General features: G+C 32.9%; 1 protein-coding gene across 1 annotated transcript in view; it reads right to left on the reverse strand.

The window, feature by feature from the left end:
- Positions 1–24,562, reverse strand: part of LOC148310368 (papilin-like) — a 173,995-nt gene that overhangs the window by 28,102 nt on the left and 121,331 nt on the right. The window contains exons 3-4 of the mRNA XM_088258561.1: positions 4,919–5,000; positions 1,939–2,087 (exon numbers count right to left, since the gene is read on the reverse strand). Of these exons, the coding sequence (XP_088114687.1) occupies positions 1,939–2,087; positions 4,919–5,000 (231 nt within the window). The remainder of the gene's footprint in view (positions 1–1,938; positions 2,088–4,918; positions 5,001–24,562) is intronic.

The raw sequence follows: 24,562 nt of genomic DNA on the forward strand, positions 1-24,562 counted from the left end.
GTCATACGTTGAGGTATTAAGATGAGAGTCCGTGTTGTGTATTCATTTAACTACATAATTTAAAGACCCCCTGTATGTATCGTTCTGTACAATATGTTCAATAAAGACTTATTCAATTTTCGATTCAGTGTGTGTGTATATATAAATGTTTATACTATATTGCCCGCCTTGGTAGTGTAATGGTCAGCACGCTCGGCTACCTCACTGGAGGTCCCGGGATCGATTCCCAGGTGGGGGGGGGTGAAAATAAATATGAGTTACTTTACACTCTAATATTTATTTAATATAAGGTACCCTGGACTGGTACCTGACGCAGATATATATATATATATATATATATATATATATATATATATATATATATATATATATATATATATATATATATATATATATATATATATATATATATATATATATATATATATATATATATATATATATATATATATATATATATATATATATATATATATATATATATATATATATATATATATATATATATATATATATATAAATATATATATATATATATATATATATATATATATATATATATATATATATATATATATATATATATATATATATATATATATATATATATATATATATATATATATATATATATATATATATATATATATATATATATATATATATATATATATATATATATATAAATATATATATATATGTATTTATTAAGAGAGAGAAAAAACCCATATCCGCACCCTAATGGTGCATAGGGCACTGCATCATATAAACGCAATGTTATCTTGATCGGTAATAGATGAAGGAAGGGTGATCAGCCCTCCCCTTCAGGTACCAGTCCAGGGTAATATAGAATAAATATTACAGTGGAAAAATCACTTTTATTTATTTGACCCCCCTGGGAATCGAAACCGGGACCTCCAGAACGGTAGTTGAGCGTGCTGACCATTACACTACGGGGTCGAGGTGTGTGTAAATACATTAATAAAACAATAAGAGTACAATCATTCAACATTCAATCAAATCCGTTGTTAATACCTTATATTAGATTTTTTTGTATTATTTTTAGCAGTAGGGGGCAAAAAGATCTCCAATATAAGGTTTGCAGACGACACAACGCTAATAGCCAACAATGAGGACGAAATGGCTGAACTCCTCCATAGAGTCGAAATAGAAAGCCAGCATTTAGGACTTCAAATAAACAAAAGTAAAACCAAGGTTCTTGTCATCGACCGATTCGGCACCCTGATAAGGAACAATTCTTTAAGGGATTATGAAGAAGTCGACGACTTTATCTATTTAGGTGCACTCATTTCTAAAGACGGAGGCTGTGAAGCAGAAATCCGGAGAAGAATTGGAATGGCAAAATCAGCAATGTCTAGTCTGGCGAAGATATGGAAAAATCGGTCCATACTGAGGAGAACGAAAACCCGTGTAGTGAAATCTCTTGTATTCTCCATTGCGCTGTATGGAGTGGAAACATGGACACTGAGGAAAAAGGAAAGACATATGCTGGATGTGTTTGAAATGTGGTGCTGGAGGAGGATGCTGCGCATTCCTTGGACTGCAAGACGCACAAACGTCTCCATTCTCCGCGAACTGTCAGTGACAGAAAGACTCTCCACGACTTGCAGGAAAAGGATTCTGTCCTACTTTGGGCATATCGCCAGAAAGAACGAGAAGAGTCTTGAAAAACTGGTAGTAACAGGTACAGTTGAAGGCAAGTGGGGAAGAGGACGGTCTTCAACAAGATGGACAGACCAAATAAAGGAATTAACCGGATCCTCGCTAAACGCTGCCATCAAGTTGGCCCAGGACCGGGAAGAATGGAGAGGACTTGTGCACCAAGTGCCTGACATTCCAGAAGACCACGACGCTCAGCATTGAGCAAGAAAATGAAGATGAAGAGATTTCTAGCAGTATATCAATGAAAGCTCTTACCTTGTATCTGTAGCGTTGTTAGGCAAGCACTGCCTGGTCTGTACGGCGACTCCGCCCCCACACGTCCGGGAACAGGGGGCCCAGAGGCCCCACGGGCCCCACAGGCCCTCCTCGGACCGCGGGCCCAACGCTCGACTCGGTGGCCACCCCTGGAATCGAAGAAAAATATGAAAATAACCTAAAAATAATCATTTTGATATCTCAACCTAGATGAAAAAGAATATGGAAATCTGGGTATTAACAGAACTTATGATATGTTATTGGCTGGTTAAGTGATTATCCGCCTCCGTAGTGTAATGGTCAGTACGATCGGCTACCGTTCTAGAGGTCCCGGGTTCGATTCCCAGAGGGGTTCAAATAAATATAAGTGGCTTCACACTCTATTTATTTATTTAATATTACCCTGGACTGGTACCTGAAGCGGAGTGCTGATCACATTTAATTCATGTGTGAACGATCAAGATAACACTGCGATCATATGATGCAGTGCCTTATGCACATTGGGGTCAAGTTAAGGGTTTGAAGAAGTAAGTGATCATATTACGCGTGTAATATTCAGCACTCTACCCATGACTGACAACCACAGTACTCAAATTCTTGGATGTTCTATATATATGATCCAATTATGAAATATTGTACAAGAATCACTAGCATTTTCACTAGTGACATCTATTATTAATAAAAAAGTGGTAATATTGAATAAATATTAGAATGAAAAATCACATCTATTTATTTGATCCCCCCTAAGAATCGAACCCGGGATCTCAATTACGGTAGCCGAACGTGCTTACCATTACACTACGGAGGTGGAATATCTAGTCCAGTAAAATTCATTACAAAAATCTTACAATCTGGGTGTATGTTCATATATGCACGTGAATTAGGAACAGTTGTCGATGACTAGCTAATAGAATGGAGTATACAAAATAATGAAATATTTTGTCAAAGGTAAACAGATGTATGAAGAATATAAACGGTGCATTCCAAGTAGCCAATTAGAGAACAATACATCAACACACTTGGGCGACAGAAGAAATGTCATGGGACAAAGGGACTTCTGTTTGCAGTGTAGGGCCTGCAAGTAAGCGAGGAGGAGACGATGTAAGGTATAATAGTTGAAAATAAGTACTGCAATTATTGAATGTCAGCCAGCACTAAGTGGAACGGATTTGGGTTAACTGGTCGAGTCGACATTTTGGAAAATGTGCAGTTACTTTTTTAAGGTTAAATTTGGGCCATCTTTTTTAAAAATATTTATTATTATTTATTTTAAAGCTCAAATAAAATAAAGCATTTTTTTGGTATTATTTTTCCAACCGTTTTCGGAAAATACCTTGTCTATTATTTATTGATTTTAATGTGTAGAACTCCATTTTAATTTATGTATCAATTTTGAAATCAAACACAGATTTTTCTGTGTTTATTTGTGGAGGTCCTCGCCCAAACGTTTCATTTCCATAATAAATTATTTTAAGTAATAAGGAATTCTAGTTGTATTAGAATCTAGCTATATTAGAATTCTAGAATTCTGCTGGGAACAAAGTGAATGGTGCACTGAAATCAGTTATAGCAAATAAAAACTTATCAGCGGAAGCTAAACTGGCAGTGCACAACGGAGTCCTGGTTCCAACTCTAATGTATGGAAGTGAAACATGGAGTTGGCAAAAGAAGGATGAAAGTAGACTGAATGCAGTCGAAATGCGATCTCTCAGAAGAATGTGTAACAAAACGATGTATGATAGATGTGCGAATAGTGAAATAAGGAAGGAATGCAAAGCTGAGATAAGCATTATCGATAAAATTAAGAAAGGTGTGTTGAGATGGTTTGGACATGTAGAACGAATGAGTGAGAAAAGAACGGTAAAACAAATTTATGAGGCGAATGTTAGCGGGAAAAGAAGCAGAGGAAGACCGAGAAAAACATGGCACGATCAGGTATGCCAAATACTTGAAAGTGGCCAGGTTAGGAGTCGTAACAATCGGCGGGTATGTATGAGGAGATGCATGAACGTGGAAGAGGCGAAGAATGTTTGCAAGGACAGAGTGGTGTGGCGCTCTATTCTCTCTGCCCACCCCTGCGGGGAAGCGGCGTGATAATTAGTTAGTTAGTTAGAATTCTAGCTTGTAAAATTGTTACTTTTTGGTGCGATTTACTGATTTCATATTGGTTTAACACAGAATTGGTCACGTTTTGTCGCAACTTTAATTAAGATTTCGATAGAATACAGGGAACAAAACAGATTTGTATTTTAAGGGATTTTTTGGGCAATATTAAAAATGTACATTTTTGATGAGAAACTCCACATTTATAGATTTGGCGTGTAATTTGTAGAACTCCATTTTAATTTATGTATTAAATGTTTAAATCACACATTGATTTTTTGAGCATACTAAGTTGTATTTTATTGTTAGAAAAACTCATAAAAATCGATTTTGTGACAATTGTTTCGCTTAGTTATTGAGTCTACTAAGATGCATGTAGAGGAAATGTAACGTTTTAGTGAGAAGCTTCACATATCGCTCACTCCTTTGAGGAACGTCATAAATCAAAACAATTGTTTTTTCAGGAGAAAGTTTTTAAAGTTTATAAATATAATAAAATTTATTTAAAATAAATACTAAGCCAACTATTAAACTATTTACTGTGCAACAGATCTTTTGAGGTTAAACCTGAAGGTTTTTTCTCCATTTGAATAATAATTACTTTATTTAAAACAAAAAATTAAGCAATACCTTTTCTTAAAAATGTTTCTTAAAATTCTGCGCTGTAGTGGGTAAATATTAAGTTAAAAATATGCCTCTTTTGCTGGGATATAGTACATTATCTGGGCATTCCGAAAACATGCACAACTGAAAATCAACGATTTTTGATTTATGACGTTCTTGAAAGGAGTGAGCGATATATCATATAAATCTCGCGTCACTTCATGTGTGGGTTTGTGATTAGAATTTTTTTTAAATACTTAAAATATGTACAAACCTCTTTCCGTTTCTCAATTAATTTACTTTGTACTTCTAGCTTAGAAGAGGATAGACCGATAAACGCCAAGACAGCTAGGAACCTGAAAAAAATATTTAAAGCGGTTAAAAAATTTTAAAACCATAACAAAAATTGTAATATTATATTTCAGTTGTATAGTAAATAAAGTGACAAGTGTAGAGTTTTTTTTTACATTTTTTGATATCTCAACAAAGATGAAGAATACGAATGTCTGGTCGTAAGCCCCATTATAGGTCATAAGCCCTGTAAATGCCCAGACTTCCATACTCTTCATGATCTAAGTTGTGTTGCCAAAAAAATCTAAATAACAACTCTCTAAGTGGAAAGCAGTCAGGTCAGGAGTCGAGACAATCGGCGGGTATGTATGAGGATTGCAGGATGCATGAATGTGGAAGAGGCGAATATCATTTTCAAAGACAGAGTGGTGTGGCGTTCTATTCTCTCTGCCTACTTTTGTGGATAAGCGGCGTGATGGTTAGTTAGGTAGGTTGTATTATTATGGAGCGAATGTAGTTGGAAAAAGAAGCAGAGGACGACCGAGGAAAACTTGGCACAATCAGGTATGTCAAATACTTGAAAGCGGCCGGGTCAGGAGTCGTAATAATCGTCGGGTATGTATGAGGAGATGCATGAATGTAGAAGAGGCAAAGAATGTTTGCAAAGACAAAGTGGTGTGGCGTTCGATTCTCTCTGCCTACCCCTGCGGGGAAGCGGCGTGATGGTTAGTAGTAGTAGTAAGGCAATTCTCAAGATGCGTTTGGCGGGGTAAGTCAATTCGACTTTTGATGTGAAATAGTGGATTATAAAAGCACACAATGCTTGTGATAATATGAATACAGTGTACACAGTATACAGCTAATGATGAACTCATGTTTAGTAATAGTATTTACGTTCGGCACATCGGGAACACTCCAGTGTTTACACAACCGCCGCAAGAGCTTCGAGTTGTGGTCTACATACTCACACATCGCTCACTCCTTTCAACAACGTCATAAATCAAAAATCGTTAATTTTCAGTTGTGCATGTTTTCGAAATTCCCAGAAAATGTACTATATCCCAGCAAAAGCGGCACATTTTAAACTTAATATTTACCCGCTACAGGGCGAAAAGTGATGTTTTTTAATTTTGAAGAAAAGGTATTGTTTAATTATTTTTTTAAATATACTACTTATTTTTCAAATGGAGAAAAAAACCTTCTGGTTTTACCTAAAAAGATCTGTTGCACAGTAAAAAGCTCAGTAAGTGGCTTGATATTTATTTTAAATACATTGTATTATATTTTTAAACTTTAAAAGCGATCTCCTGAAAAATCAAGTTTTTTGATATATGACGTTGTTTAAAGGAGTGAGCGATATGACGTGGACTGCAGCGTGTTATACTTGGATGTGACGTATTGCATCACAGCCAGATAATGTAAAACGTAACAACTCAAATAATCATCCCAGACAGTGATTATAAATGATCCGTTTAAACAATATATTTGAAAGTTACAACGCTGAGCTTTGGCAACGTGAAATTTGCAAAGCTCTGTAAATTCCAGGACGTGTGTAAAGTGATCACTTAAACCAGCCTATGACGGTCGTCAGCCCCGTAAATGCCCAGACTTCTATATTCTTCTTCATCTTTGATGAGATGTCAATTTTTTTATATAATTTAATTTATTTTGTTTTTTTTTTTTTTAATTTTATTTGTATATTCTTGAAACCCTCATCCATGCCCACTGGTGCATAGGGCACTGCATCATATAAACGAAGTGTCATATTTATCGTTAACACTTGAAGGAAAGGTGAACAGCTCTCCGCTTCAGGGTAGTATTGAATAAATATAAAAGTAAAAAAATCACTTATTTTTATACCCCTTACTGAGAATTGAACCCGGGACCTCCAGTACGGTAGCCGAGCATGCTGACCAATACACTACGTAGGCGGACATTAAACATAACAAAACGTAGGTTGATGAATGTACATATTTGCATATGGGTGGACGATCCTCAAAATGCGTAAGCCGATATCACTCAAGTTTCTCGGTAGCGCTGGATGATTGCATTCAGAATGCAGTGAGGCGTGAATCCGCTCCCACTATTGTCCAATGGGCGAATCGTCCTTGATTATTGATTATTTGGCATTTTACATAACAGTGTACCCCGGACTTGCGTCACTATCGGCTCCAGAGGGGTGACGTAACTCAAATATTCCCGTTAGTCAATGTTTAACATGCAGTGGAACCCGGTTATAACGCGTCTTTTAAAACGCGTATTCGAATATACCACGGGTTTTTTTGCCATTTTTGTTTTAAGGCGTCCAACGTAAAAAAATGCATATAAACACTGTAAGGTAAATTAAAATAGACTTTAAAATAAATAAAGATATCTCGATGTATGATATATATTCTAATGGAGAAATAAGGAAAGAATGCAAGGCTAAGATAAGCATTATCGATAAGATTAAGAAAGGTTTGTTGAGATGGTATGGACATGTGGAGCGACGAGTGAGGAAAGAACGGTTAAATGAATTTATGAAGCGAATGTACAAAGTTGGAAAAAGGAGCAGAGGAAGACTGATAAAAACTTAAGTATTACAAATACTTGAATGTGGTCAAGCCAGGAGTTGAAATAATTGGTGGGTATGTATGAGGAGGTGCATGAATGTGGAAGAGGCAAAGAAAGTTTGAAATGACACAGTGGTGTGGCGTTCATTTCTCTCTGCCTTACAAGTACAGGCATTTAAAGGTACACTCGACGAGCCGGATTTTTTAGTTTTTTTTTATTTATTATAAACATTAATGGTATACATATATTTAAATCACAATTTTAAACATATTGAAAAAATACATCTTTTTTTGCAGAGACCCACCAAGCCACCTTGTGTGTCTTGCCGGTGGAGTTTTTTTAAATACATTTTTTACATTTTCAAATTGCCGGTTATATTGTGGTGACCAACCCCTGTAGAGCGTCGTGATATTAGAATATTTTAAGGTAAAACGCAAATTAATTAGGTTTGGGGAACGCTGTTTGCATAAATCGATATCAGCGTAAATTCAAGAAATGTCAATAACGCATTCTTTGCCTATAGCCTATACAACGTAAATAATTTTGGCATTGTTATACCTCTATTGCAATCAGAATACCAAATATTGACCTTTCGAGGCTTTTGTTGGGGCATTTTCTAACGTAAAAAATAAAAGTAACGTTGGATAGTATTATATCGATATCCGTTTTGTTGATGAATTACCCTCTTTTCAACAGAGAAAGGCAACAACTAGCGGATCGATGTGGAAATCTATGTAAGGACTTAGTGACATAAAATTTGTGATGAGTCAAAGGAAATTGTTGAGAGATGATGTAGCATTCGCGGTAAGGCCGTAAAAGGTATTTTAAAAATAGGGTACAAGTATTAAACATATAACATTTTAGTTTAAGGTTAAAAAAACTTTAAATCACGAGTCAGAACTAATAAAGTGCATTATTATGTTATTTTATCCCAAAAATTGACTAGTTATAAGCTCGAATGAACATTTTATTTGTTTACTCTTATCATTGATGTTATTTCTCTTTGAGAGCTAATTTCAATGATAAGTTATCAAGGATAATTGTTTATTGTAACTGCAGACAGTTGGTAGAATTCCGAATTGAATTGTTGGGTAATATATCCAAAATTAAACACGGTTTATTTGGTTGAATACTACATTTATTTATGTATATTTTAATACGTGACGCGTTTCGTCTTTACACTAGGAGAGTGTTTGATAATGTCCTAAGAAGACGAAATGCGTCACGTATTAAAATATACATAAATAAATGTAGAATTCAAATCAATAAACCGTGTTTAATTTTGGATATATTACCCAACAAAAACAATTGTTTTTAGATTTAATCAATTAAAAGAAATATTGTTTTAAAAAAAAAAACATTCAAATGTGAGTTAGAATATATTTGTATGTATTTAGTTATGTAATTTCTTCTCAAAAATTGACTTGGTAGAATGGAAAAGAAATGTACCATATCTCAGCAAAAGTGGCATATTTTAAACTTAATATCTACCCGCTACAGGGCAGAAAGTGTTGTTTTTGCATTTTGAAGAAAAGGTATTGTTTAATATTTTTTTAAATATACTAAATATTTTTCAAATGAAGGAAAAACCTTTAGGTTTTACCTAAAAAGATCCGTTGCACAGTAAAAAATTCAATAAGTGGCTTGATATTTTTTGTAATACATTGTATTATATTTTTAAACTTTAAAAACATCCTCCTGAAAAATCAAGTTTTTTTATTTATGACGTTCTTGAAAAGAGTGAGCGATATGCTAGAATGAACATTATATTTGTTATTTCTCTTCGAGAGCTTTTTCAGGTATAATACATTAAAAGAAGCTTGTTACAATCGTTAACAATAAATTGTATTTAATGAAAATGAACTTAAAATCATGAATCAGAATAAATAAAGTATTTAATTATGTCATTCCATCTTAAATATTGACTTGGTCATATACTATAATGAACATTTTATTTGTTTTTTCTCATCATTGAAGCTATTTCTCATTGAGAGCTTTTTCAGATTTAATAAATTGAAAGAAGCATTTAACGTCGTTAAACGTTAATTTTATTATCTGCTATTATTGTCTTCGCTGTCTTCCTGAGCACTTATCCATTCTGTTTATGATCTGACTACATGTAAACATATGTGTATAAGTATATTATTACATATTATATTTTGCGTTGAAATGATTCAGGCCTGAGCATTTTTTTAACAACCGCTAAGACACATTACAGTATTTTATAGTGCCATTAAAGTGATTTATAGTTGATTTTCAATTTACGTCTTAAAAACATATTTAGAAAATTAAAAACATTTGGCATACTGGAGGTCAGAAGGGTTGGAATCAATATAAGAGCTTTTTATTTCTAATACTTATTTAATATTACCCTAGACTGGTACATGAAACGCAGGAATGATCACCTCGCTTTCTTGAAATTAATGATTAACCTAAAATTGCAAGAATTTTATTCATTCTGTTCAAAAAAAGTTAAATAAATAAAATATCTTCAGTCGTCTCGTATGTAAAATTATTCGAAAAGAATTTTACATACAGGAAGGTTTCTACTAATAACAGCTTACTTATTTCAACCATAGATGTCGCAGCTTAAGAATTAGCATATATTTAACTTTATTAGTCTTTAAAATATCGAAATTACTTAAATTAACCAATGATAAGTCACAGTTCCTGAAAATGTCTTCATTTCCGTATTCATCTTCATCTTTGTTTGAGATATCAGTAAAAAAATCTTAAAATAAATAACTCCTAAATAGAGCGAAAACAGAATTTGTAAACAAAAATTAGACACCCTTAAAATATGTTTTAAGAGTTAATGGAAATTGCTAGTACATCCTCTATACATTGTTAATATAATAAAACTATTTAAGAATATTGAAAATCGCTTATAAAATAAATCTATAAGAAAACATCAAAAATAAAAATAAGACTATAGTTTTCGAAACTAGTCGTGTTTATATTAATAAACCGAAAAAAAGTGATCTTATACGAGTGATTTATTTTTATAATTTTTAACATTTAATTTATTGTAACTGCAGACAGTTGGTAGAATTCCATATTGAATTATTGGGTAATATATCCCAAAATTAAACTCGGTTAATGAATTTTACTTTTATTTACATATATATGATAATACGGCTGTCCAAACTTAAAACACAGTAAGGGACATTTTTTTTGACCAACGTTTTTTTGCTTTTTTGGACTTTCTACTTAGTCCAAAAATGCAAAAAAAACGTTTGTCGAAAAAAATGTCCCTTACTGTGTTTTGAGTTTGGACAGCCGAATATATGACGCGTTTTGTCTTATTAGTTGTTTGATAATGTCTTAATAAGACGAAACGCCTTACATATTATTAAATACTTGTATGTATATGTAAATAAAAGTAGAACTCAATCCAATAACCGTGTTTAACTTTGGATATAATACCCAACAATATTATTCTTAGTTAGTGAAAAATCAATAAATAATATGTTTCTAGACCTTCATCAGCTTCCGCAGTATTACATCATTCAAGAATTTGATGTATTATTGAGAAAAGAAAACCAAGCACAATAGAAGTGTTGAAGTGAGGCCGTTATTAGGCCGCAGAAGTCAAACAGGGAGAGTGTTTTGAAAACAAATCGGTTTTTAAAATGCCTAAGTATCCAATTATTTCACATTAGTAACGGTACTGCGCTCTCTTGAACCAACAATGAGAGTCACGTTCGCTTAAAATGTAATTTTTCATGTATGGCAATCAACAATCTGGACGTTTTTAATATTGAAATGCATATAGAAAAGGCGATGCATAATGCGATGTGTGTACGATGTGCTTATGTACATTAGGGTGGCCCACAATGAAATTTTTAAGTTTGAACAGTATTTATTATCATACATATATTTTCATAAGGATCTCTACAAAATAAAAAGCTTACTGCTCTCAACCTTAAATGCTGCAAAATATAAATGCTGCTTAAATATGAAATAAGGTGTCAATTTAATATGTATCATTATTTCCGAATTATTTTACATACTAGGAGACGGTTGTAAACATGATAAGCAATTTTTATGAATCTTGTAATTTGACCGGTTCATTTATTTACAATATTTTGACTGTATCAAATCCTTGTTCACAAATCTTGGTATTTTCACTAATGAGTTATTTATATTGACATCTTAATATATATTAAGAAGAATATGGAAATCTGGGTATTTACATAGGCTGGTTCAAGTGATCACTTTATACACGTGTAACATTTACTATTTGTCCATGATTGATAATCTCAGTGGTTGGAGCGCTACGTGCAGCGCAGTCAAGGGATAACTGGAGAAGAGTCATTGCTTCTGCAAGGGTCACAACCCTCAGCAATGAGGATTAAGACAGAGAGGAAGAAGAATTTCAATTTAAATAACTCCAATATAAATAAGTGTAGAATAGGAAGTCACCCAAAAATGTTAAAAAAAAATCTCCATCGATTAATAGCCAGCCTAATGTACGCACGTACATTCCACACACATGTATACACTCGTATGAGTCATACATACCTAGAAATGTACTCTGCGTGGTTCAGAAAGTAATCTGTGATATCTGGTTTGGAGCCGAAAACGCTCAATCAGTTGTTTTCGAAACAGCTTCTAATTTCAAACCGTGAAATTATATTTTTCAATCAACTCAACTTGCTCAACTCAACCTGCATGCATACGAGCATAGTGACAATTCTGTGCATCTTTTATATCTACGTTCTTTATATAGGTACCATGAAAATTCTAAAAAAATACGCGTATTTGGTCACATTGATATTAATATTTTTCATATTATCCACATATATCATAGATATCTAAAAAAAAATCCAAAAGAAGATTTGAAAATGTGAAAAACTTACGAAATATCATAAGCTAGCTTCAGTGAACACTTTATTTATAACACTCTCCTTATCATATATCGTTTACTTTGTTTAATACCACATTAATAAACACTAATTCGTGGCTACAAATAAAAAAAATAACCAACTAAATTGAACTTCAACTCCACTTTTAAAAATATTCCCACTGTGATCGATTTGTATTCTTTCTCAAACTAGAACTTCACTAGAGACATCTATTGGTGACATGAAAAGAAGCTTTTTATTGAGCAGAAACTCTTTATTAATATGTGTAATATAACTATATGAAGTTTATATAAAAAATTAAAACTTTATGTTTAATACTTTTATAAAGTTCACTATTTTACCCATTATTGAACTAATTATTATTGTTTTTTTACTTTGATCTTTCCCTTTTAACCCTTTCCTCTCTCCCGTCCCTCTTCCAAGTACTTTCACAAATTTGCAAATGTGATTTTTTTATTGGAATAGTATTTGTTTTGTAATACTCGTATATGTGAATGACTTGATGAAACAGTTCTATAAAATCCCAAATACAATAAAAAAAATAATCATGACTTCTGCGACATCGGGTATAGCATTTAAAAGGTATGTGTCTACTTAGAATCTTCAGACTAAGAAGGAATAGGAAATTGGAACAAAAAAAGCAATTTACGTCGAAGTAATCTCGACTCCTCATCAGTCGTACAGTCAAGTCATCTCGTCTTAGCAAAAGCTCAACTTTCACCGTCATATTTCTTTTGTAATGACAGCACATTTTTTATTATCAATAATTCAATCTACAATGATTTTGAGAAAAAATGAAAATTGGTGCCGTTCGGAATCATTTGCAATTCTGACCTTCAACTTTATTGAGTGAAAAATAACTGAAAAATGTCACAATCAATGGTAACGTGATAAGACAAAGAAAAAAAATTATATTCAAAACTGCAATATATCGTTTCAATTTTTTTAAATTTGTTACCGACGGAGGTTAGTGGTCAAAATAAAATATGGAACAAAGGCAAAATAAAGGAATGGGTAAATGATCTAGAGTTAATTCTATGGGAATTGTAAAAAAGTTTATATTCTCAATTTTACTCAATTATTCCCTTTTTTGTGTGTCTATTAGGTTAAAATGGATAAAAATAACAAAAAATGTATGTAAAAAGAACTCCACCGACAAGACACACAAGGTGGGTCTATGGAATTAAAAAAAAAATTGTTCTTAAAATATATACAATTTATGTAAATAAATAAAAACTACTTATAACCCTTATCCGCACCTAATGGTGCATAGGGCACTGCATCCAATTGACGCAGTGTTATCTTGATCATTATTTACATGAAGGCAAGGTGATCACTCTTGCGCTTCAGGAACCAGTCCAGGCTAATATTAAATAAATATTACAGTGTTAATTCACTAACATTTATTTTCACCCCCCCCCCCATGGGAATCGAACCCGGGACCTCCAGCACGGTAGCTAAACACGCTGACCGTTACACCACGGAGGCGGACATATAAATAAAAATAATAATTACAAAATAATATTGAAAAAATTCACCGACTACTCTTTACACACTTTATCCCGATTTTAATGTGAATATATTGATGAAGGTGATGACCTATATTTTGTTTACTTAAAATAATGTTTAAGTACATACTTAAAGACTCGCTTAACAAGTTTTAAGATGCAATTTACGCTTAACTTAAAGCTCTAGGATTAACTTTGATTTAATTTTGATTTTTATCCGCCTCCGTAGTGTAATGATTAGCGCGTTTGGTTACCGTACTCGCTAAGTAAAGGGTTCCGTTTGCAGTGGGAAAGAATAAATAATATAGGTTTTTTGCTGCAATATTATATAAAATAATAAACTAATCATGGAATAATAAAAAAAGACTGAATGCAGTTCGAAATGCGATCTCTCAGACGAATGTGTGACATAATAATGTATGATAGAATTTTGAATGGTGAAAATAAGTAAATAATGCAGGGCTGAAACAAGCATATTCGATAATTTTTTTTATAAAAAGTGTGGTGAGAAGGTTTGGACATGTGAAACGAATGAATGGTGAAGCAAGTTTATGAGGCAACCGTTGTTGGAAATAGGAGCAAAAGAATACCGGAGAAAACGTGCCATAATCAAGTACAGAATTTGAGAATAATCGGCGTGTTTGTATGAGGAGTTCCATGAATGTGGAAGAGGCTTAGATTGTTTGTAAATACGAGTGATTAATAAGGGTACAAATTTTTTTCATTATTAATGAATATAATACAAAATTAATCATCTTTTTATTTCAATTTAATACATGAAATTGGTCAGATCGCGAGTTGAGACAGTATGGGGTATTGCATGAATGAGGAAGAGGCGAAGATGTTTGCAAAGATAAATTGGTGTGGCATTCTATTCTCTTTGCCTGCCCCTGCGGGAAAGCGACGTGATGGTTAGTTAGTTTTTGTTGGGTATATAATCACTTCCAAACAAATTAACAAGACCTCTACATATGTATGGTGAGTTTGTAAAGTTTGTATGGTGTGTATTGAAGCGTGATGTCACAAAAACAATCACATACACGTGTCCACGTGCAATAAAACCATAATTGGCGTTTGTCCCCTTTATGTACTTAACGACCGATAGTAAAAAGAGAATCGTGCATAGAATTGTGTCACACTAATGGCTGGTACTAAGAAGGGCTTAGAGTCACTCACCGTAAATCGGAAATAGAGAATGATTTGTCGTTTGACTCTATTTGATTGGAAAAATAAACGCTTTAGTGTGAAGCCGTAAAATAAAAAGATGAAATGATGTTTATAAAAGAAAAAAAGTTTAGATTATTTTTTATTAGTGTCGGGTTGTGGTCCCGTGGTCGTGGACTTTTAAGTCAGAGTTTCTCGGTTCGAATCCACTCTACCACAATTTGATACCTGTTTCTAATAATGAGCCACTTAGGCTCACAGAAATAGTATGAAATTGAAATATTTGTGTGAATAATAAGAATTCAAATATTTCTTTAAAAAAATATACATATGTAGCTATATTTATAAAGTAGTATGAAATAGGTGAAAAATGATTTACCTATGTCATTTTCAACGTTAAAATTTTAAAATTGTTAAGGGTTAGTGATTTTTGTGCGAAAACAGCGCTGTATAAATTGACCATTATATTTATTATTATTTTTCAATAAATCATTTTAAATAATGACAATTTATTGTTTACAAGTTTACATTTACAGTTTAAAATACCTTGTATAAACAAAATACACATTTGACAAATCATACCCTTGTATTGCGACTGATTTATATGTTCCGGAAGCACTGTCCACAAAAACAGGAAGTTAAATTTTCACCCCGAAAGCATTATGAAAATTACTCAGGATGACAACACGCTGTTTCTTATTTTCCATTTTATTTTAGTCTCTCTAAGAACCTGATTTCACCCTCCTGACTCTATTAACAGGATGCTTCAACCGGAAGAAGCTGCAAGAAAATAGGATGATGACAAAACAGAAAACGATAGAAATTCGAGCACTTCTGTTCCGGTTGAGATAAACTTCGAAGGTTTATTTCCTGTGTATAACGAAGAAGGAAAAAAACAGGAAAATACACTTTGATTCCCAAAAAAAGAATTTATTTCTTTCACAATAACATTGTTTTAAGGGTCGCAGATACTTTTTATATATTGTTTTATTTTCTCTAAATATTAATAAGGGTAAGAGAAACCATTTTTCGATATACGTGAAGACAAATCTGTGTTTTATGTGGTGTTCTAAAAAACATTTTGATATTTTGTCAAAACACAGTGCATGTAAAACAATCTGGTAAGGATCTTGCATACATCTAAGTAAAAATACCACTTTTTCTTAAAATCTACTGTGACACGTGTTTCGATACATTGCGCATCATTTTCAAACACCGTATTACGTAATACGGTGTTTGAAAATGATGCGGACTGCATCGAAACACTTGTCACAGTAGATTTTAAGAAATAGTGGTATTTAGTAAGTAAAACATTAATTGAAAATGGATAGATTTTACCACAAAGTGACTGCCGAATCAATTAATGAAATAAAAGGATCTCTGCTATATGAAAGCTTTCTTAAACCAATTATAGATAGCTCCTGTGAACTCAAACATAAAGCGTCATGAGATTAATGATATATGTATGAGTTCCCAGAATTTCAGTAGTGTGGTTGTCAATCATGGGTAGAATGGTGAAAGTTACACGTGTGTAAAGTGATCACTTAACCAGCTTATGATAGGTTATATATAAGCCCTGTAAATACAAAGACATCCATATTATTCTTCATCTACGTTGAGATATCAAAATGTAAAAACGCAGTGACTCAAATTTTCCTGTGAATTTTAAATAATTTATAACAAAAAAATATATTTTTGCATAATGGTGTATTTGATACAGTACCCTTTGCACCATTGGGTGGGGATAAAGGTAAGCAGTAGTTGTAGTATGTAGTTTCATAAGGGGGTTAAAAATTCTAAGTGTTTTTTCAATGTAATATTTATTTCATGTTATCCTGGACTGAAGCCTGAAGCGCAGGGCTGATCATCTTTCCTCTATCTATAATATTTAACGATTAAGGTAACATTATATTATTTAACATTGGGTGTTGACAGGGATTAGAAATCAAAGAATAAGAATATTACAGGAAAAAAATGAAATTTTTTGAGTTAAAAAAAATTTGCCAAAATTCTTTTACCAGCAATATTAGGGTGTTGAGATAAATGGAAAAATTCTGAAAGTATTAAAATAAAATCAGAATCTTAAAAATACATGAGAATATATGGAAAACCTAATATAGGTAACTTCATACTCTGTTAGTGTATTAGGTATGTAGAAATTAAAATAGTAATTAAAGTATTAAAATACAAATCAGAACTTTAAAAATAAATATGACTCGAAACGTCTCGAGGATATGGAAACCCTAATATAGGTACCTACATACTCCGTTAGTGTATTAGGTATGTAGAAATTAAAATAGTAAAGAAATGATATGCCGACTTGCATCCATCTTGAAACTGTCAAATCAGGGATTGAACCCATGATCTTTCCGTCAAAAATCATAATCACTTTCCACTCAATCAAGACGCACTTCAATTGCATTTATTAAGAAAAAGAACACACCGTACACCGTAACTCGTATTGCTGTGATGGGTATTAAAAATTCGATAATTTTTTTTTTATTCATTTAATATATTTACATTTTTATTTATAACATAATACATTTGAATCATTTATACATATGGAGAACTTTTGTTTTTCGATTCGCTGTGCCTCTCCATAAAAGAGTCTGTGCTCTTGTGCTTGGAAAGGGACTTACACTCGTGGTTTAATGTTATATAAAAATAAAAAATAAATTAAATGTATAGAGCTTTAATTTTTTTCTTAAGGATTTTTATATCATCTATATCATTTATTGTAAATTAATAAAAATGTAAATGTTAGTTTGTTCAAGATCTTAAATCTTCTAAAGTTACTCACTGAAGACCGAACGACATTCAAATACATGGGTTTTAATTTACCTGTGACAGTCATATACTTGGTTTTTACTGCAATGGCAGCGCCATCTATTTAACGCATCAGCAACACACGTAATAATTAGTATCGCTCATGGTGGACAGCATGTTTTTTGCCAGGTGCAATAAAATATTTTGTACTAACAAGCGTCGTTAAATTAAACAATTAGATTTGTGTGTTTTCTCTTTTCTTTCTTTTCCATTTTACCAGACTGAGCCGCAACAATTTGTGGCTGGTTAACAACTATTGATAATAACTGTGTCTCCTATTGTGTTAATTTTATTGATAGAATCAAGTAATTCATAAATATCCATTTATTTAAGTTATTTATTCATTGGTTCGGTAGTCACTTGGTAGTAATATCTACCCAATTTTTATTTTTATTTTACGTTAAAAAAATAGGATACAGCTCTTACCCTCGCTTCATTCTTCAACGTCCCTAGAACATAACAAGATTGTTTTTGCCTAGAATTTTCACTCATGAATTACATGAAATTATAGTAAATTTAAACATAAAGAGTAAATCCACTCATGAGTAGGCATAGGCTATGCAACTTAAAAAGTTGAAGCCTGAGAAGGGGCCATGATAAACGGTGTTGCATAAGCCGAAGCAAGATTTTAGAGTCACTTGGACGTTAGGTAATTTAAAAAAAGGACATAACTCTTAAATTCAGACAACATTATATACGATGTTTGAAAATGATGCGGAATGCATCGGAACACATGTCGCTCACTCCTTTCAAGAACGTCATAAATCAAAAAACTTGATTTCTTAGGAGAACGTTTTTAAAGTTTAAAAATGTAATACAATGTATAAAAAATAAATATCAAGCCACTGATTGATCTTTTTACCGCGCAACAGATCTTTTTAGGTAAACCCTGAAGGTTTTTTTTCCATTTGAAAAATATTTAGTTTATTTTAAAAAATAATTAAACAGTACGTTTTCTTAAAAATGTAAAAACAACACATTCTGCGCTGTAGCGGGTAAATATTAAGTTAATAATATGCCTCTTTTGCTGGGATATAGTACATTTTCTGGGCATTCCGAAAACATGCACAACTGAAAATTTACGATTTTTGATTTATGACGTTCTTGAAAGGAGTGAGCGATGTCACAATAGATTTGAAGAAATAGTGGTACCTATTCAACAATTGAAATTTAATAAAATAAAAAAATAAAACAATTATCACTAGGTCTTAAAGGGTTAAGAACCTTTGACATCTACTGACGGAATTTTGACAGCGGATGTATAATATAATTTATTTCACATAACCCCATCACAAATGATTGAAAAGATAATTTATTGCCTAACGAAAATTCCCCTCTTTAATGGCGATTTTATTTCGATACAAAAAACTTCCCCACTTATTGAATTATAAAAGAGTTAAGTACATAAAATAACGATTTCAAAAGTTAAGGAAAGTGTTTATTTATTAATTTATTTGAATCGAATTGGTAAAAGATTTTTTAAATGATCAAAAGGGAACAATATCGTGAGATAAATGAACTGACAAAACTTTTTGTCTGATGTTGTCCGCATTTTCTTTGGAGCATTTTATGCTTTTTAATTACTTATGATTTAATCAACATAGTTCAAACTTACTAATTGATTTACCGTCACGTTTCTTTCCGTAGGGGTAGGCAGAGGGAATAGAATGCCACACCACTCTGTCTTGGCAAAAAATTTTCGCTTCTTCCACATTCATGCATCTCTTCATATATACCCGACGATTATTCCGACACCTGATACTTCATAATTACTTATGACATAATTAACTGAGTTCAAACTTACTAACCATCCCCGCAGGTGTAGGCAGAGATAATAGAACGCTACACCAATTTGTATTTGCAAATATTCTCATTTATATACACATATCCTCATACATACCTGACGATAATTCCGACTTCAGACCTGACCACTCGGAAGTATTTGACATACCTGTGCATAGCAAGTTTTCATCTGTCTTCATCTGCTTATTTTTCCTACTACATTCGCCTCATAAATTTATTTTACCGTTTTTTCCTCACCCTCAACCAGCCTTGACATGCCGCAAGCCCTGTAAGTACCCAGACCACCATATTCTTCTTCATCTACGTTGAGAAGTCAAAATATGAAGCCATTTTCGTTCAATGAGAATGGACACCAAAATAGTGGCCAACTCAGCAGTCAAGGGGTCTTTGTATGTCACATGTGTACAGAAGTTCGATAAAAGTGATATGAAATGTGTCGAGGGCAGATGTCTCTACAAATTTATTGATAGCAATAAAACGAGAGTAGGAGGCATGTGTTATTCCGCTGAGACGTGTCCAGATCTAGTAAAGTATCAATTCAAACCTTGTCGAAATATTACCGAGGGTGTTTATAGTGACGGATTGTCATAAAAGAAAAACACTTGAGTGGGCGTCGTGCTTACGATATTATAGAATTTAAGATTTTTTATATCTGTATTATGAGTTTTGTTGAATTTATATGCTGACATTTTTTAATTTTTAATTTATTTAACATAGCGACATTATTTTATTCAATTGCTAAACATGTTTTGTCCGCCTCCGTAGTGTAATGGTCAGCACGCTTGGCTACCGTTCTGGAGGTCCCGGGTTCGATTCCCAGGGGGGGTCAAATAAATATTAGTGATTTTTTCACTGTAATATTTATTCAAAATTACTCTGGACTGGTAGCGGAGGGCTGATCACCTTTCCTTCATGTGTTAACGATCAAGATGACACTGCGTTTATAAGATGCAGTGCCCTATGCACCATTGGGGTGCGGATAAGGGTTTTATTATTAATTAAACATGTCTACTTAAAACAATCTTGTGATTTTAATTGCCAAAAAAGAGACTGAGCTATTGTGCTTAGAGAGGGATTTACTTCTTATATATGAAGAGATGCGTAAATTTGGAAGAGGCGAATATTATTTGCAAAAACAGATTGGCGTGATGTTTTTCTCTCTGCATACTCCTTTGGGGAAGCGATATGTTAGTTAGTCAATCGAGTAATATGTTTAGTTATCCGCACGGTAATCAACGATTCGGATATAACAGTAAATAATAAAATAAAATAAATATTTTATATTGTTTACAAAAATGTTAATTATACATATAAGTATATAACCACTCACCTTAAAAAATATATAAAAGTAAAAAATTACCTCAAAGTAAATGCTTTAAATATTAATAATATTGAGAATAAAAAAATTACTTTGAGTTTTACTTGGTAGATTACCACTTTGATTTATTAAAACCCTTACACGCACCCCAATGGTGCATAGGGCACTGTGTCATATAAACGCAGTGTTATCTTGATCGTTTACACATGAAGGAAAGGTGATCAGCCCTCCGCTTCAGGTACCAGTCCATGGTAATATTGAATAAATATTACAGTGAAAAAATCACTTATATTTATTTTACCCCCCTTGGGAATCGAACCCGGGACCTCCAGAACGGTAGCCGAGCGTGCTGACCATTACACTACGGAGGCAGACTACCACTAGTTCTTAAAATCTATTGTGACACGTGTTTCGATGCATTCCGCATTATTTTCAAACACCTTACGCATTTAAACTTAATACACCGAAACACGTCTCAATAGATTTTTAGAAATAATGGTATTTATCAAGTAAAACTTAAAACAAAATATTTATAGATATTATTTTTTGACATCTCATCAAAGATGAAGAAGAATATGGAAGTCTGGGTATTTACGGGGCTGACGACCGTCATCGGCTGGTTTAAGTGGCCACTTTACACACGTGTAACATTCACCAATTCTACCCATTATTGACAACCACACTACTCAAATTCTTGGAAATTCTATATATATATGAACCAATTTAGAAACCTTGTTCTTGAATCACTAGAACTTCACTAGAGACATCTATTGGTGAGATGTAAAGAAGCTTTTTTATTAAGCAGAAACTCTTATATTAGTATGTGAGGTCCGAATCCTGGATTATAATCACACACATGAGAAACGCCAGAAAATACCATTTTCATTTTTATTATTTTTTAAGCTTATAATTTGACCAGATAATTTATTTACAACATTTTGAGTGTGTCCAAATACTTGTTCACAAAATCTGGATTACCTCCAATTACAGGAGTTATTTTCATATTATTTTTTGACATCTCATCAAAGATGAAGAAGAATATGGAAGTCTGGGTATTTAGTATTTATTTGTATATTTATAGATGTTATTAGTTCGGAGCATTTTTTTATTTACCTTACTTATCAAGTACAAGGTTTATATTATAGATCATTATGTGGATTTTTGTTTTTTCTAACTTAAAAAAAAAGTTTTTTATAAAAAAACTGTATGGTAAAAATAGATGGATATTACCACAAAGTGCCGAATCAATTAATGAAATAAAATGAAATAATAATACAAAGATTGATCAGACAATTACGACACACCCGCGCTCGTTTCACAAGTTTATTATCTTATTGATATTTGAGATATAAAATCTTACACCCAACAAATTGTTCTACCTGCTACAGATGTTTTATTACCAATGAATTTATTTATTGTGAGTGTGAAGGCGTGTTAACACCTTTTATTAGTCGATTATAAAACTTGCACGCACAGTGAATGCACTCTCTTATATTATTATGTTTTTTTTAAAGGCAGATGGCGTCTCATCTTCTTATGTTACTTTTGTAGAGAAACCAAACACCATTGAAATTCGGCTTAAAAATATTGGTCTCTCGGATTATGAAGAATAATACAGTGGAACCTCTCATAACGAGCACCTCACGTAACGAGTAATTCGCATAACTAGTAAAAAATGATTGTAAATAAGTTGCTCCCTTAACGAGCGATATTTCGCATAACGAGTTACAGAAAAGGGCATGTCAAGTTTTCACGACATTCACTTGTGAGTCGGGACTTCCTCTCCAGTAAAAACGAAAAATTGTTTCGCTTAAAGAGTAAGATTCTGGAATAACTTAGGCTCGTTATGAGAGGTTCCACTGTATATCAACTCTATTCGTCAAGAGCAATGCTTAGTTTTGCGTGAGTTACTGTAACGTTCAACCGATGGCACCGCCATTGCAATAAAAATTCTTTTTTTTAATACCACAGAGGTAACAGTGTTTTTTAACAGGCGTCGTGGCATAATTGAGTAGACGCTCGACTGCGAAACTGGCGTCGCGGGTTCGATTCCCGCCAATCGCAAAATGAATTTGAGAAAGATTTATTTTCAATAGGTGTGGGTGTTTGTGATGTATTTTTCACGTCCGCCTCCGTAGTGTAATAGTCAGCACGCTCGGCTACCGTTCTGGAAGTCCCGGGATCGATTCCCAGGGGGGGATCAAATAAATATATAAAAATATAAGTGTTTTTTTCACTCTAATATTTATTCAAAATTACTCTGGACTGGTGCCTGAAGCGGAGGGCTGATCACCTTTCCTTCATGTGTTAACGATCAAGATGACACTGCGTTTATAAGATGCAGTGCCCTATGCACCATTGGGGTGCGGATAATGGTTTTTCAAAAATCCTTACTATCCTACCTGCAGATAAGCTTCTAAAAGCAGGGGCTTTGCGGGTTATTCCTTTAAAAAAAAGTAACATTACACAAAGTTAACAACGAATTATAAGAAGAGTGTTACATTACCATACCACAAAGTCAACAATGTTTTAAATATTGATGTTTAAACAATAAAAAAATCTGACCAAGAAGTGAGGAAGAAGTGTGAATCTTTCTTATCTTGGGTCCCATCACGCTGCAGGTGAGGTCGATTAAGGAGAAACTCAAATTACATTATTACCCACTTCTTTAGTCGCTTCATCATACAAATAGTCTCCTGTAATTCGAGCGATGGTGAAAAAAAAGAAAGAGAAGTAAAGAACTTTTATAGTGTGAACACGTGAGTCCTGGACATAAAAAATATACCCGAATGGAGTATTTTATACAAAATAAAAGGTCTTGAAACTACAGGGATGAATAGCAATTATAATTTCTCAGATTACACATTGTATTTAAGTATGTATGTATATATATTTTAGTCCGCCTCCGTAGTGTAATGGTCAGCACGCTCGGCTACCGTTCTGGAGGTCCCGGGTTCGATTTCCAAGGGGGGTAAAATAAATATAAGTGATTTTTTCACTGTAATATTTATTCAATATTACCATGGACTGGTACCTGAAGCGGAGGGCTGATCACCTTTTCTTCATGTGTAAACGATCAAGATAACACTGCGTTAATATGACACAGTGCCCTATGCACCATTGGGGTGCGGATAAGGGTTTTATTTTTTTATATATGTATATATATTTCAGGGGGTATTGAATATACTTATGTGAGAATTTGAAAGTATACAGAATATACTAATATTATTTTTTTGACATCTCAACATCTGTCTGGGCATTTACGACCGTCAAAGGCTTGTTTAAGTGATCACTTTACACACGTGTAACATTGTAAAAATGTTTTGAGCATTTTGTACTGTATTTTGATTTATATTTTTTCTTGTTTTAGAAGTATCCGCATACCGGTATCATTCATCTTCCCTTTCCGGTTTTGTGTACGTAGTACACATTGCTTCTAATAACCATAATATCTCTTTATATATATATATATATATATATATATATATATATATATATATATATATATATATATATATATATATATATATATATATATATATATATATATATATATTTATATATATATTTATATATATAAATATATA

Source organism: Brachycentrus maculatus, unplaced genomic scaffold, assembly GCF_059751285.1.
Source record: "Brachycentrus maculatus isolate JH-2025_06_01 unplaced genomic scaffold, ASM5975128v1 h1tg000098l, whole genome shotgun sequence".
In the NCBI taxonomy this organism is placed as follows: domain Eukaryota; kingdom Metazoa; phylum Arthropoda; class Insecta; order Trichoptera; family Brachycentridae; genus Brachycentrus; species Brachycentrus maculatus.